The 11,537-nt window shown below is 39.0% G+C and overlaps 9 protein-coding genes across 9 annotated transcripts; 4 read left to right on the top strand and 5 right to left on the bottom strand. All coding sequences in view use genetic code 12, as the record gives it.

Annotated features, from left to right (window-relative positions):
• Window positions 1-723: 723 nt before the first annotated feature.
• CORT_0B05270 (hypothetical protein) lies at window positions 724-1,614 on the top strand (the record flags this gene model as incomplete). The annotated part of the gene is made up of 1 exon (XM_003867624.1): window positions 724-1,614. One exon carries the CDS (start codon window positions 724-726, stop codon window positions 1,612-1,614), a length of 891 nt encoding a protein of 296 aa, XP_003867672.1.
• Window positions 1,615-1,762: 148 nt separating this feature from the next.
• Window positions 1,763-4,768, bottom strand: CORT_0B05280 (hypothetical protein; the record flags this gene model as incomplete). Its single annotated transcript, XM_003867625.1, has 1 exon — window positions 1,763-4,768. One exon carries the CDS (start codon window positions 4,766-4,768, stop codon window positions 1,763-1,765), a length of 3,006 nt encoding a protein of 1,001 aa, XP_003867673.1.
• Window positions 4,769-5,067: 299 nt separating this feature from the next.
• Window positions 5,068-5,466, bottom strand: CORT_0B05290 (hypothetical protein; the record flags this gene model as incomplete). The annotated part of the gene is made up of 1 exon (XM_003867626.1): window positions 5,068-5,466. The coding sequence occupies one exon, from the start codon at window positions 5,464-5,466 to the stop codon at window positions 5,068-5,070; it is 399 nt and encodes a 132-aa protein (XP_003867674.1).
• Window positions 5,467-5,700: 234 nt separating this feature from the next.
• Window positions 5,701-6,656, top strand: CORT_0B05300 (U1-70K component of the U1 snRNP; the record flags this gene model as incomplete). Its single annotated transcript, XM_003867627.1, has 2 exons — window positions 5,701-5,703; window positions 5,757-6,656. 2 exons carry the CDS (start codon window positions 5,701-5,703, stop codon window positions 6,654-6,656), a joined length of 903 nt encoding a protein of 300 aa, XP_003867675.1.
• A 251-nt stretch (window positions 6,657-6,907) lies between these two features.
• On the top strand, window positions 6,908-7,984 carry CORT_0B05310 (hypothetical protein; the record flags this gene model as incomplete). The annotated part of the gene is made up of 1 exon (XM_003867628.1): window positions 6,908-7,984. One exon carries the CDS (start codon window positions 6,908-6,910, stop codon window positions 7,982-7,984), a length of 1,077 nt encoding a protein of 358 aa, XP_003867676.1.
• Window position 7,985: 1 nt separating this feature from the next.
• On the bottom strand, window positions 7,986-8,734 carry CORT_0B05320 (See1 protein; the record flags this gene model as incomplete). The annotated part of the gene is made up of 2 exons (XM_003867629.1): window positions 7,986-8,634; window positions 8,685-8,734. The coding sequence occupies 2 exons, from the start codon at window positions 8,732-8,734 to the stop codon at window positions 7,986-7,988; spliced, it is 699 nt and encodes a 232-aa protein (XP_003867677.1).
• A 95-nt stretch (window positions 8,735-8,829) lies between these two features.
• CORT_0B05330 (Msi1 protein) lies at window positions 8,830-10,059 on the top strand (the record flags this gene model as incomplete). Its single annotated transcript, XM_003867630.1, has 1 exon — window positions 8,830-10,059. The coding sequence occupies one exon, from the start codon at window positions 8,830-8,832 to the stop codon at window positions 10,057-10,059; it is 1,230 nt and encodes a 409-aa protein (XP_003867678.1).
• A 21-nt stretch (window positions 10,060-10,080) lies between these two features.
• On the bottom strand, window positions 10,081-10,796 carry CORT_0B05340 (Atp4 F0-ATP synthase subunit 4; the record flags this gene model as incomplete). Its single annotated transcript, XM_003867631.1, has 2 exons — window positions 10,081-10,714; window positions 10,777-10,796. 2 exons carry the CDS (start codon window positions 10,794-10,796, stop codon window positions 10,081-10,083), a joined length of 654 nt encoding a protein of 217 aa, XP_003867679.1.
• Window positions 10,797-11,086: 290 nt separating this feature from the next.
• CORT_0B05350 (hypothetical protein) lies at window positions 11,087-11,533 on the bottom strand (the record flags this gene model as incomplete). The annotated part of the gene is made up of 1 exon (XM_003867632.1): window positions 11,087-11,533. The coding sequence occupies one exon, from the start codon at window positions 11,531-11,533 to the stop codon at window positions 11,087-11,089; it is 447 nt and encodes a 148-aa protein (XP_003867680.1).
• Window positions 11,534-11,537: the final 4 nt, after the last annotated feature.

Genomic DNA, 11,537 nt, shown 5'->3' on the forward strand with positions numbered 1-11,537 from the left:
GTGGAACACTGGTTGTTGTTGTGGAGGGGCACAAATTAGCCGCGAAAAGTTATTGTAATAGATAGAAGCTCCTGTACCCAAAATTCCGTCGATTTAATTGAAAAAGATAACGACAATACTATCACTATCCCAAACGTATACAAGCAAATGACACTGAAATTATGATGTATCTATGTAACCCTCGCTAAAACCCGACAGCTTCAAATATAAAAAATTTCGAACAATTTTTTTCTTCTCCCTCACTATGTACAACTTATTGATTGCACAAAGTTGCCGGATAAAGCCAATATTCCGCCAGTAGGTAAGGTGTGGTTCTCTGCATCTTTCTTCTATTAACTCTCTGCTTTACGGCACATGGGGTTAAAACAGTGGCTACTTAGCATCTCTCTATTCCCCGCTTGTGTGTCTCAATTTTTTATGCAATTCACAGTTTTGTCATTCACGTTGGATCTTAATGACTAATTTGTTACGCAGAACTACGTCAATTAATGGCAGAACTGTGGCGGTCTCCCATTTCTTAGCATACCATCATTTTATACTGATAGTTAAACTACTCTCGTTACTACAAAACACCACTTTGGCCTGTGCTTCCACTACTGGTAATTTTAATTGAGCGCTTATTTTTCTCACATTGTTATATTATTTAAATGCTCTATTTAAAAGATAACAACATTTTGACACCAGTTTACTTTCGATCCGCTAATTCCACTACCTTCATCACTTATGAGTCTTCAAACACCACACATTGCTGTGCTTGTACTAGATATACCAATTGAAGGGATCACGGAAAAATATGGTGACTTTGGTGACAACACAATTGATTTGATAAAAAGCACCGGCACCTCTTCGTTTAATTTTGTAAAATACCAATTAAATTCCAAGAACCCAGAGCAACTCGACAAAGTTTATGAGGAACTACTTTCATCGATTCACAATCATTTGATAGAAGGATTTGTTTTGACAGGATCACGCAGCGATGCTTTCAGTACCCCACCATGGTTGGTTAGATTCAAATCGTTCTTAAGGAACTCGGTCCTAAAGCTTGACAAGCCTGTGGTTGGTATATGCTTTGGTCATCAGGTTATTGCTTCAGTTTTAGGATGCAAGGTTGATCGAAGCAATGAAGGATGGGAGGTTGGCATCACTACCATTTCCATAAACGATGATATATATAAATTAGAAAACTCACCATTTACCGAGTTAAATCAAAAGGAAAATTTAGATGAATCGGGTCAGGATTGTGATGCTGCTGTTTTATTTGACCACTTGAATTTAGTTGAATCACATCGAGATGTCGTGTACGGCGGACTTCCTGCTGATTTTATCAATTTTGGTTCTACCAATAAATGCTCTATTCAGGGAATGGTGAGTGTCGACAAAGGCGATGGCAACAAACGTAACTGCAATGTCATCACTTTTCAAGGACATCCAGAATTTACGACAAGCTTGGCTTTAGATTTGTTGAAATATAAATTTGATGCTGGATTGTTGAGTGAGAAGGAATATGAAAAAGCAAAGTACCATACATCAACCTTGAACAATCAAGGTGACCTAATAGGAAAAGTCATTAATAAATTCCTCTTACCAGAAACAAACGCAAGTGAGAAATCGTAATGAATGTCCCGATACAGTGTACAGCTTAGCACTGGTGTAAGGGTGTGCATTTACAGACAATATAGAGTTAAATCAAAACTAATACATTTCCTTTATTGTATTAACCGTTTATTGAACAAAAAGTCAGACTCTGTATGTTCTATACACTTTAAGAGTCCTCTAAAAATCTCTCGTTCGGAGAGACAATTGTAAAGCCGTTTAGCTTACCTCTTGACCCTAATCTATTAAATCCAAAAGATGAACCATTGGAAGTGTTTACATTCCCGTCCCTATTTGTCAATCTGTCATTGACACCTTTCAAGTTTTGGCATTTCAGTTCCAATGCCTTAATCTTGTCGTTAAAAAGTTTTGCATCTTGGTTATTTTGAGACGTTAGTTTTCCTATAACCTCCCTCAACTCATCCCTTTGACTCTCTAATATTTTAACCTCTTCCTTTTGGGCATAATTTTGGTTTATCAAGTCTTCATTTTCTGCTTGAAGAATTTGAATCTTTTCAATTAAATTGCTATCCATTGCATTGAGATCCACGGGGCCCTGTGACTCCAATTCAGATATCCTATTTTGAAGTTGATTCACAAGGTCATTCTTTGCGACTAGCTGATTGTATATCTCTGTTTTCTCGTATTCCAATTTCAAAGCACTTGGTGATTGTCCTTGTTCCTGAAGTAATGCGTGCTCTTCACTTATGAACCTAAGTCTTTTCTCTTTGTTTAGCTTCTCTTGCAAATCAACAATTGCTCGTGACTTTTCTATGACTACTGATTCCAAATTCTCTGGCTCTCCACCAGGTGAACGGGAATATACTGTCTGATTCTTAAGCCGAGTTTCCAAAGACAATTCTCGTTTAATTGACGAAGCTAGCTCCCTTGTAATTGACTCCAACTCATGAAGCAACTCCGTGTTGCAATTCATGATGTGCATCTCCTCTTTTGTAAAAGGCAAAGGTTTCGCATGCATAGATCTATCGGCAACAGACGAAGCAATTGTGTTGGAAGACGGAGTTCTTTGATGTGATTTGACATTGGGCTCTCTATCTGATTCAACGACGCTCGACCTTTTCGATCTTGATAACCGCTTCAAAAAATTCTTTCCTGAGAAAGAAGATCTTTTCTCTTTCTTGCTCAGTTGACTTGTATGTGAAGCTGATGAGAATGTGCGAGGAATTGAATTCAATGATCCCTCTGTTTGGTTGACCAGTGGCTGCTCAGTGCCAGTATTAAATGGCCTGACCTCCCTGTGAGGTTTGGATAAGTGTTCTGGTTCTGGGCTGTATCTTCCTCTGTTCTCGTTTTCTGAAATATCTTGAATCGGTTCCGTAATAGTCGAATAATTGTCAAATTTACTATCATATACTCCCTCTACCAAATGTGAAACCTGTGAAGTTGGTGCTGTTGGTGGAGTATTCGCTCCGTCCCCGTTTTGACCTGTCCTACGAAATTCATTCTCACTATCAAAGTTATTGCCCACAGGAGAATCATTCGCTTCATAAAAAGAGCTAGGTGATTGAGTTCTTGTCTGCACCAATTGCGGGTTAGAAAACTGTGGATTTTCTGCTGACGCAGCTCTAAAGTTGCTAAAAGCTGTATTTGCCACAATACTATGAAGCGAACGTGGTTCCAGTGGTTTTCTAAGGTCCAGGGTCGTTGATTGTGAGTCTGAAAAGTGCCTTGCGCCGGCGTTTCCAGAATCAATATCCTTCTCGGTGGGTGGAGCGTTGGATAATTCCTTATTCTCTATTGAATTACCTGCTCCTGTCTCTGAATCCCTAGAATCAACAGATTTCAAGTTCTCTTGCAAAGGAGTAGTTTGTGACTCTTTGCTTTCCTGTAAATCATTATGCTCACCATTGTTGAATATGTTCAACTTACGCACTCTCATTGAATTATTCTTTTTCAAAGTGGACTTTCGTGATAACTCTATTCCTTTGTTGCCCTCTGCGTCAAACTTGTAGATAACGTCTTCATCGTCAACTGGATGCTGGTTTTCTTCATCTTCTTCAAGGACTTCACCTAGCGCCTCGGATGAGTTTTGTTGAGTGGAGTTATAGCCACTATCATCAAGTGGAACTAGTTCCGGATGAAGATTTTGTTGTTGAGCATTGCGTTGAGCACTTCCGTCTAGTATTTGCTGATCATTATAGTTATGATGAAATTGGGAAGATTGCTGAAGCAGTTGATGGTGAGGTTGGGGTTGTTGTTGTGGCACATACTGTGAACCTTGTTCAAGAAACAGTCTTGAATGCGACCCGTTTGGTGGATAGTTCGACTCCATTTGATTACTTGCATTTGATCCAGCATTCCCTGAGGCAGGTTGAAATTGTCCATTGTTTCTCAAGCTTTGCTCTTGATAAAATTGAGGTTGCGAATGGAGGGGCACTTGACTCCTGTAAGGAGGACCACCCTGTGGTGGTAGTTGCTGTTGTGGATTAGATGGAACTAAGTTTCTGCTTCGAAAAGGGGGGTGCTGGGTTCCCTGGGGACCACCCATGAACGGCCTTGTTCCTCCCAACGACTTTGTCCTTGGATAATTCTGACCATATCCGGGAATTCCTCCACCCATTAAAGACATCGAACGAGCACCTTGATCAAATTGTTGCAGGTTTTGCGGTGGATACTGCTGCTGTCTCATTGGAAATTGTTGTTGCGGTCTCATTGGATTACCTCTCTGTGATGTCATCGACATGGACCGTGGGTCGGAAACCATTTGTTGTTGAGTAAACTGATAACGCTGATCAGGCATCATGGAATAGCTCGAGGCCATGGTGTTTGTTCTCATTCCGTCGTACATTGGATTGACTCCTGCAGCCATGGAGTTGGCTCGGGGCCCTTCCTGCATTGGATTTCCTCCTGCGGCCAATGAATTTGCTCTTGCACCACTAAGTAGAGCCATCTTTTTTTGTTGATTCATTTGCTTCCTATATTGTACATTATTGAGTTTGGAGTTGCTATTGACTGGGACATGTTTTCCAAAAGTTCCCAAAGTAGGAATGATGGGTGCTGTGTCCAAATTGTTGCTTGAGTTATATATTCCTTCATTTCTTATATGTTTAATGTCGTCAAACGATAGATTCGCACTTCCCGTTAAGTCACCTATATCAGCACCGGCATCGTCATTAAACTCTTCGACCTTGTTTATGTTTCTTAAAAAAGACATGGTGCAATGAACAGGACGAGCTTTGGTTTTAAGTGGCTATACTTTGGGTAAGTTTTGAAATACCAGAATCTAACATAACACACACAAAAAAAAATAAATAAAATAAATCTGTTTTGGTGAGGATAATAAGGTTTATATGCAGTATAGACTCGTTGTCTGCACAAGATTGATACAAACTTCGGAAGTAATTTCGAGGAAGAGGATATCTGTCCTCCAATGCAAATCGGATTCAATCGAGATGGCTACAAATAACTTCAGTTTGCCCTTAAATAAATATATATACTATCACCACTATTCAGTTATTGATTATCGTCTTCGATTCTAGCCACGATGGGATACCTCATTTTGAAAAAAACCACCCAATCGTCGACAATTTTCAATTGCTTTTCTGTCAAATCAGACAAATCCCATGTATCTGGCACTCTTCCATCCTCCTCTTTTAATTGCAATCTGTTCAACCCTAAAAGCCTTCCGACATCTTTTCCCACTAATTTATTGTATGCCTTCCCTGGTCCATAACTCTTGTCATTTGTGGTAACATCATATACATAGCCCTTAATGGCTACATATAGTTTAGTGTCTTCAACTCCATTGAATTTCAGAAGTTGTGCTCTTGATAAGGAAGGTAGGAAATCAAGGTCTAGGCTTTCATTCTTGAGGAAAATCTCAGTAGGCTCTTTATTATTATCTCCAAACATAGCGTCGTCGGGTTAAGCGCGTTCCTGTAGATATGGTAACCCTCTCAGTGATATTGGATAATACAAGTACAAATGATAAAATGAAGCAGGTTTTCAATCTCTGTGACGTTGTTTAATAGTTCGGGGGATGTCTTATATCACTACAACGTATCATTATGCGAGAGAAAAAAATGCCTTGATGAAAATTGTAACCCACTTGAAGTTTCTTATACTGATTAGATCAAAGACTATGATATGGTAAGTATATCGTGTCTATTTTGAAAAGGCTCACATACTAACCAAAGATCTAGACCGATGACTCCCTGAAATACCCACCTGATATACAGAAATTGTTCCAGCCCAAACCACCTCTTGTGTACATCCCACCAACAGATTATCCACCTGAGGAACGCTCAACTTTACCAATTGCCCCAATATCAAACTACAAAAACTATATAAAAGATTATTTGGACAATGAACTACCTCAAAGAGAGTCACGCACCTTCAAACCTGAAGTGTCGGAACACAAGAAGAAGCTATTAAATGCTCAGAATAAAAGGCAAAAACAGAATGAGTCTTTCGATCGACAAATGCGAGATTGGAATGATCCCGAATTACTTGCTAAAAACGAGAAAGAAGTTATGAAGGATCCATACAAAACAGTTTTCATTGCGCGGTTGGACTATAGTTTAACAGAACTTGACATATCCCAATACTTTCGAAAATTTGGTGTCATTGACTCAATACTAATAATACGTGATCATCAAGGAAAAAGCAGAGGATATGGCTTTATTGTTTATGAACGAGACGCCGATGCACAAGCGTGTGTTTCAGAGCTATCGCGTACTGGAGCGAAATTAAAGGAAAGGACCATTTTAATCGATATCGAAAGAAGTAGAGTTTGGCGGAATTGGAAACCAAGGCGATTGGGCGGAGGATTGGGTGGAAGGGGCTACTCAAAAGAAGGAAGAGTGGTGTCTGCTGCTGCAAGTGGAAGACGATTACATATTGCTAATAACTCAATGCCGCATTATCCACCAAACATCGTTCACAAGCAAAGTGTTCCTCCCCATAAGGCACCTATTTACACTCATACAGAAACTCAGTCGTCACAAAAATACCAGTCTATTAGCCAGCCAAAACCATACAATTACACGCCGAGTCAGACATCATCTGGAAGGTCCATTCGAAGCATTAGGGGAGGGGAATAAAGTGGGATATGAGTATAGCATAATTTGCATGTGTATTTACTTTTTCTTATAGGATTAACAACTACTCCAGTAGGTATGTATTTATCAACAGGAAGTCCATAGATATGTCAATAAGCTAGCTTATGTATAAATCATATATGGTGTACTCCATACGGCGTTTAGATCGCGCTCTAAATTTCAGAATCTAAAGCGAACTTTGTTTTTTTTACCTGGTATGGTAAAGCATCTTTTAAGCAATTGTAATTCACAACATGCCAGGTGAAAGTCCAGCAAAGAGGAAGATTGAGACGGATGAATCGTCAAGTCTAAAACGAACCAAACTGATTGGACATGAGGACCTCAAGACAACAATCATCAATGAAGTGAAACAGATTTTTGAAGACCGCATTGCTAGATTAGAATCAAGAGTCAAATTTTTGGAAGACGAATTGGATTTGGAAGAGAATGAGTCTAAGGGTGTAGACCTGAAAAATGCTGTTGAAAAGGAAGAAAAACCCAGTGAGAATGGTCCGGTTTCCATACAGAAGAAATCGCCACCTCCCCTACCCCCTAGAGTCACATTCGGTAAACCGCCATTCCAATTCAACTCCAATAATGGCAATAACAAAGCCAATGATGCCAAAGTGGAGGCAAAACTCATCAAATCAAGCCCAAACCCTGTATTTGGAGCCACCACGTCTTTTGGGAATATGAACAATAAGCAAGATCCTGTCGTACAGAATCTGCAAAAAACAACTACACCTACACCTACACCTACACCTTCTTTTGGTACATTTGGTTCCAAGTCGCGTTTCGGAAATGCATTTCAAGAATCATTAAAGCAGAAGTCATTCTTAGACTCCTCGGATAACTCTACTGACAGCAGTGGTGCTAGAGTTGATAGCAAAGATGAATCACAAGCAACCAATACAACTCAGCAATTCAAACAAGTTGATTTGAACCCTGTAGAACAGTCCACGGGTGAAGAAGACGAGAGATCGTTATTCAATTGCACAGCAAAGTTGTTTGAGCTACAATTGGCAAACATAACAGAAGGATGGAAAGAGAGAGGTGTAGGACCTTTGCATTTGAATCAGTCTGTTCACGACCTGAGCCAAGTGAGAATAGTGATGAGATCTCAGGGATTGTTGAAAGTGATTTTGAACTATAAAATACAAAGAACAACTGAGGTGTTGGAAGGATTAGAAGCGAGCTTGGCACCTGAGAAATATATTCGGTTCAATTCAGTTTCAGAAGGAAAGCCAATACAATATTTGTTGAAATTTACCAATCAACAGGTTAGGGACGATTTGATCAAAAATATCAATGATTTGAAGTCAAAGATGTAGCCTATTTAATAAATGCAATACTTACAACTGTTGAGCCTTGTACACCACCAAATTGGAAGCTTGGGTATTGAATTTGATCCCACTTCTTAAGTTCGGTTCCTGATGTAATGATTTTGACAAGCTCGTTCTCCGTGAAGTTGCAGGAGGTTACCAAAAGAATAGAGCCCTTTTCCATCATTTTTGATACCTGGATAGCATATATGTCCATCCCTCTTTTTCCATCTACGAGATCTTGATTCAAAGCAATTGCATCTAGTGTCCCCTTATCCAATAGCACATCAAATTTATTTTTTAGAAACGGTGTATCACTTAATAAATCAACTTGATCAAATTTAAACGAAACATCAGGGAATTTTGTATTTGCGATGTTTTTAGCGAATTCAATCGACTCCGCTGAATAATCAATTCCATGAAAGGTAAAGCTCTTGTCGACATCTTTCAACTCTTGCAGCAACTCAAAAAGTAGATGACCATTCCCGGTTCCCAAATCAAGAAACAGAACACCATTTAGTAATTCACCCCCCTCTATCTTGTCAACTATGAATTGTATCATCTTAGACTCTGCATCTGAGTCATCAAACCAGCATTCACCTGTATCATCGCTATTACTTTGAAAATTTTGCAACTCCTTTTTGTAAAATTCGTTCCAACTGTAGAGTTAGTAAATGTATTGAAACTTTGAGATAGATACTTAACATACTACTCTTGAGTGCCTAACTTTGATGAATTTAACTTAATTTCCTCTGTCATTGCATGCAATGTAGGAAAACCATCAAAAATATTCATAGCGCGTCTGTTTTGAAAATTATCAAGCCAAGTCAACAATAGATATTCTTTCACCAACTATGGAAGAAACATCAGGGAGGGCAGATACACTGCAAGAAGAGCCGATACCATCATTAATTGGTGAAGATGCAGAGAATAATTACCGTATATGGAAGAAGAATGCCCCATACCTTTATGATTACCTATCAACCAATTCACTACTATGGCCATCCTTGACCGTGCAATTTTTCCCTGATATAACACATGCTGATAATGAAGTAGCTGGTGATTATATCCTTCAAAGGTTGCTTCACGGGACCTTTACATTGGGACAGTCTGTGGTTGATTCAATTTCAATTTTGCAGATTCCCACTTATACAAATCTCAATAAACATATTCAAATAGACAAACTAGATTATAATCCAGATAAAGAAGAATTCGAGGTAAATGCACCATCCCTTCCGAAGCCGAAGGTTTTACAAAAGATCAATCAGTATGGAGATGTCAATAAATTGAGTTATATGCCTCAAAACCCGAACATAATTGCCAGTGCTAATAATTTCGGTGATATTTTGATATTTGAAAGAACCAAGCATAAGAGCTTTCAAAAACTGATAATAGATGATATCGAAGCAAATAAACCACAACTAAAATTGGGGACGAAGGCGGAACTTTTTGCTATGGACTGGAACAAGAATAGAGAAGGTTACTTAGTCTCTGGAGATACTAAAGGAAACATTAGTCTATATGATTTGAAAGGCTATTCGAAGTCAGGGGGCTTGAGCGAGGCTAAATATTGGAAGAGCAAAAGTGATGTCAACGACATTGAATGGTTCCCTACCCATGATTCTTTGTTGGGGTACGTTGAGGAGGCAGGATGCTTAACCATTCAGGACATTAGAGGGGATGTCATAAGCAAACAACTCACCTCAGCAATCAATTCAATAGCAATAAACCCTAATATATCAACAGTTTTAGCCACGGGTGACTCCACGGGTTCAATCAAAGTTTGGGATATGCGTAATCTCAATGAGCCTGTCCAAAGTTTCACCCCCCACTCAAAACCAATTACCCAACTAAAGTGGAACCGAAAACACGCTCAAGTACTTGCGTCCTCGTCAACAGATTGTCTGGTGAAGCTCCACAATGTGTCTAAAGAAGAGCCAACAATTTTCCAACACCTTGGCCATATGCTAGGAGTTAATGATTTTGATTGGTCTTATGCTGACGACTGGATGATTGCCAGTGTGGCCGATGACAACTCTCTACATGTATGGAAACCATCACAACAAGTTCAAAACGCTATCTAATTCAATTTTTTATGTATAAACCTATTTAGATTTATTGAATAACTTCTCAACATCAGCAATAGCCTCTGCCAAAACCTTCTCTTGAAATTTTGGATTTTCAATTTCCTTGTTAACCTTTTCAATGACTGAGTTGGCCAATTGTTCTTGTTCAATTTGCCTTTGTTGTTGTTCAAATCTAACCCATGAATCCAAAACGTTTCTAGCTTCTGATGCTACTTCTAATTTTTGTTTCAAAACAAATGAATCTGCTTCGTATTTAGCAGTTTCTTTAGACAAGTTGAACAAGTCTTTGGTTTGTGAAACAACGTCTTTCAATTCACCGACAGATTCAATTCTGTTTTCAACGGCTTTGATATGCTTGTTCCTGGCTCCATTTAACAAATCGTTAACCTTCTTGATTTCTCCATCAGCCCATTCAGTGTACAAGGGAGCAATGAATTTGACAACCATGGCAGAAAAGATTGTGAATGTCAATACCAAGATGGATTCATCGTGTATGATAATTAAACCATTGGATAATCCGTAAATTGCTGCAGCTGCAGAGGTGGCTAAAATACCAGTCTTTGATAACAAATTGGTACCTGGCAAGGCATCAACAATGGATTGGGCTTTTTGTTTTGGATCAACTGGAGTTGAAAGGTATCTCAACCCAATTCTTGATAATATAGTTAGTATTATGAAAACGAGGGTATAATGGTTAGACAAAAAATCACATACGGAGCTTGGCGAAAGGCCATTCCCATTGAAGGGCGGACAGTTCTCAATGCAATTCTGTTGATCATCGACATCTGAATATGTATATGTAATGTAACTGAAAACTTTTGCTTCGTCAATCCTGTACTTTTTTTCAAAACTTCCATTTTCAAAGTGCGTGTGAATCCGAGACGAAAAAAGTATTTGATTGGAAGATGGTAGATTTCCTTATTGGGAAGTATATTGCAGTAGAAAAAACAGATTTGGAATTTCCAATAGTTTGAAAGAACTATACATTAAGAGCTCAAGGACTCTACAATTTAAGCATACAACCCTACATACTCTTCTCCTGTATTATCCTATTTAGGGCTCTGTCCGTCCTCAGATTTGCTTTGTAGTAATAGTTTGCTAAATCCTCTTTCATGGCACTAGTCGGTGAAGTCATTTTTGCCTTTGTTAGTTCTGTGAACACAGGTTCGGGCTCAAAAGCAATATCTTTTACTGGTTGTTCCAGTGGTTCGTAATCTGCCCCCTCCCGTGATACCGAGGTTACCCTAAGTGGTATATGATCACTGGTCTTCGCCAAAAAACTATCCGCGTCGTTGTTGGAACTACCCTGAGCCTTGTTGGCTCTTTTCTTTCTTAAAGCTGCTAATCTTGACTTCCGATCCTCGTCTGGCATATACTTCACTGGCTTTTTGAAGGCAAAGAAGATTTTCAAGTCAAGATAGCAGTCAAAAGGTTTCATTTTTGTCTGTCTCAAAATTTTGTTTAACCACATTACA

This window comes from Candida orthopsilosis, assembly GCF_000315875.1.
Source record: "Candida orthopsilosis Co 90-125, chromosome 2 draft sequence".
NCBI classification, from domain to species: Eukaryota; Fungi; Ascomycota; class Pichiomycetes; order Serinales; family Debaryomycetaceae; genus Lodderomyces; species Lodderomyces orthopsilosis.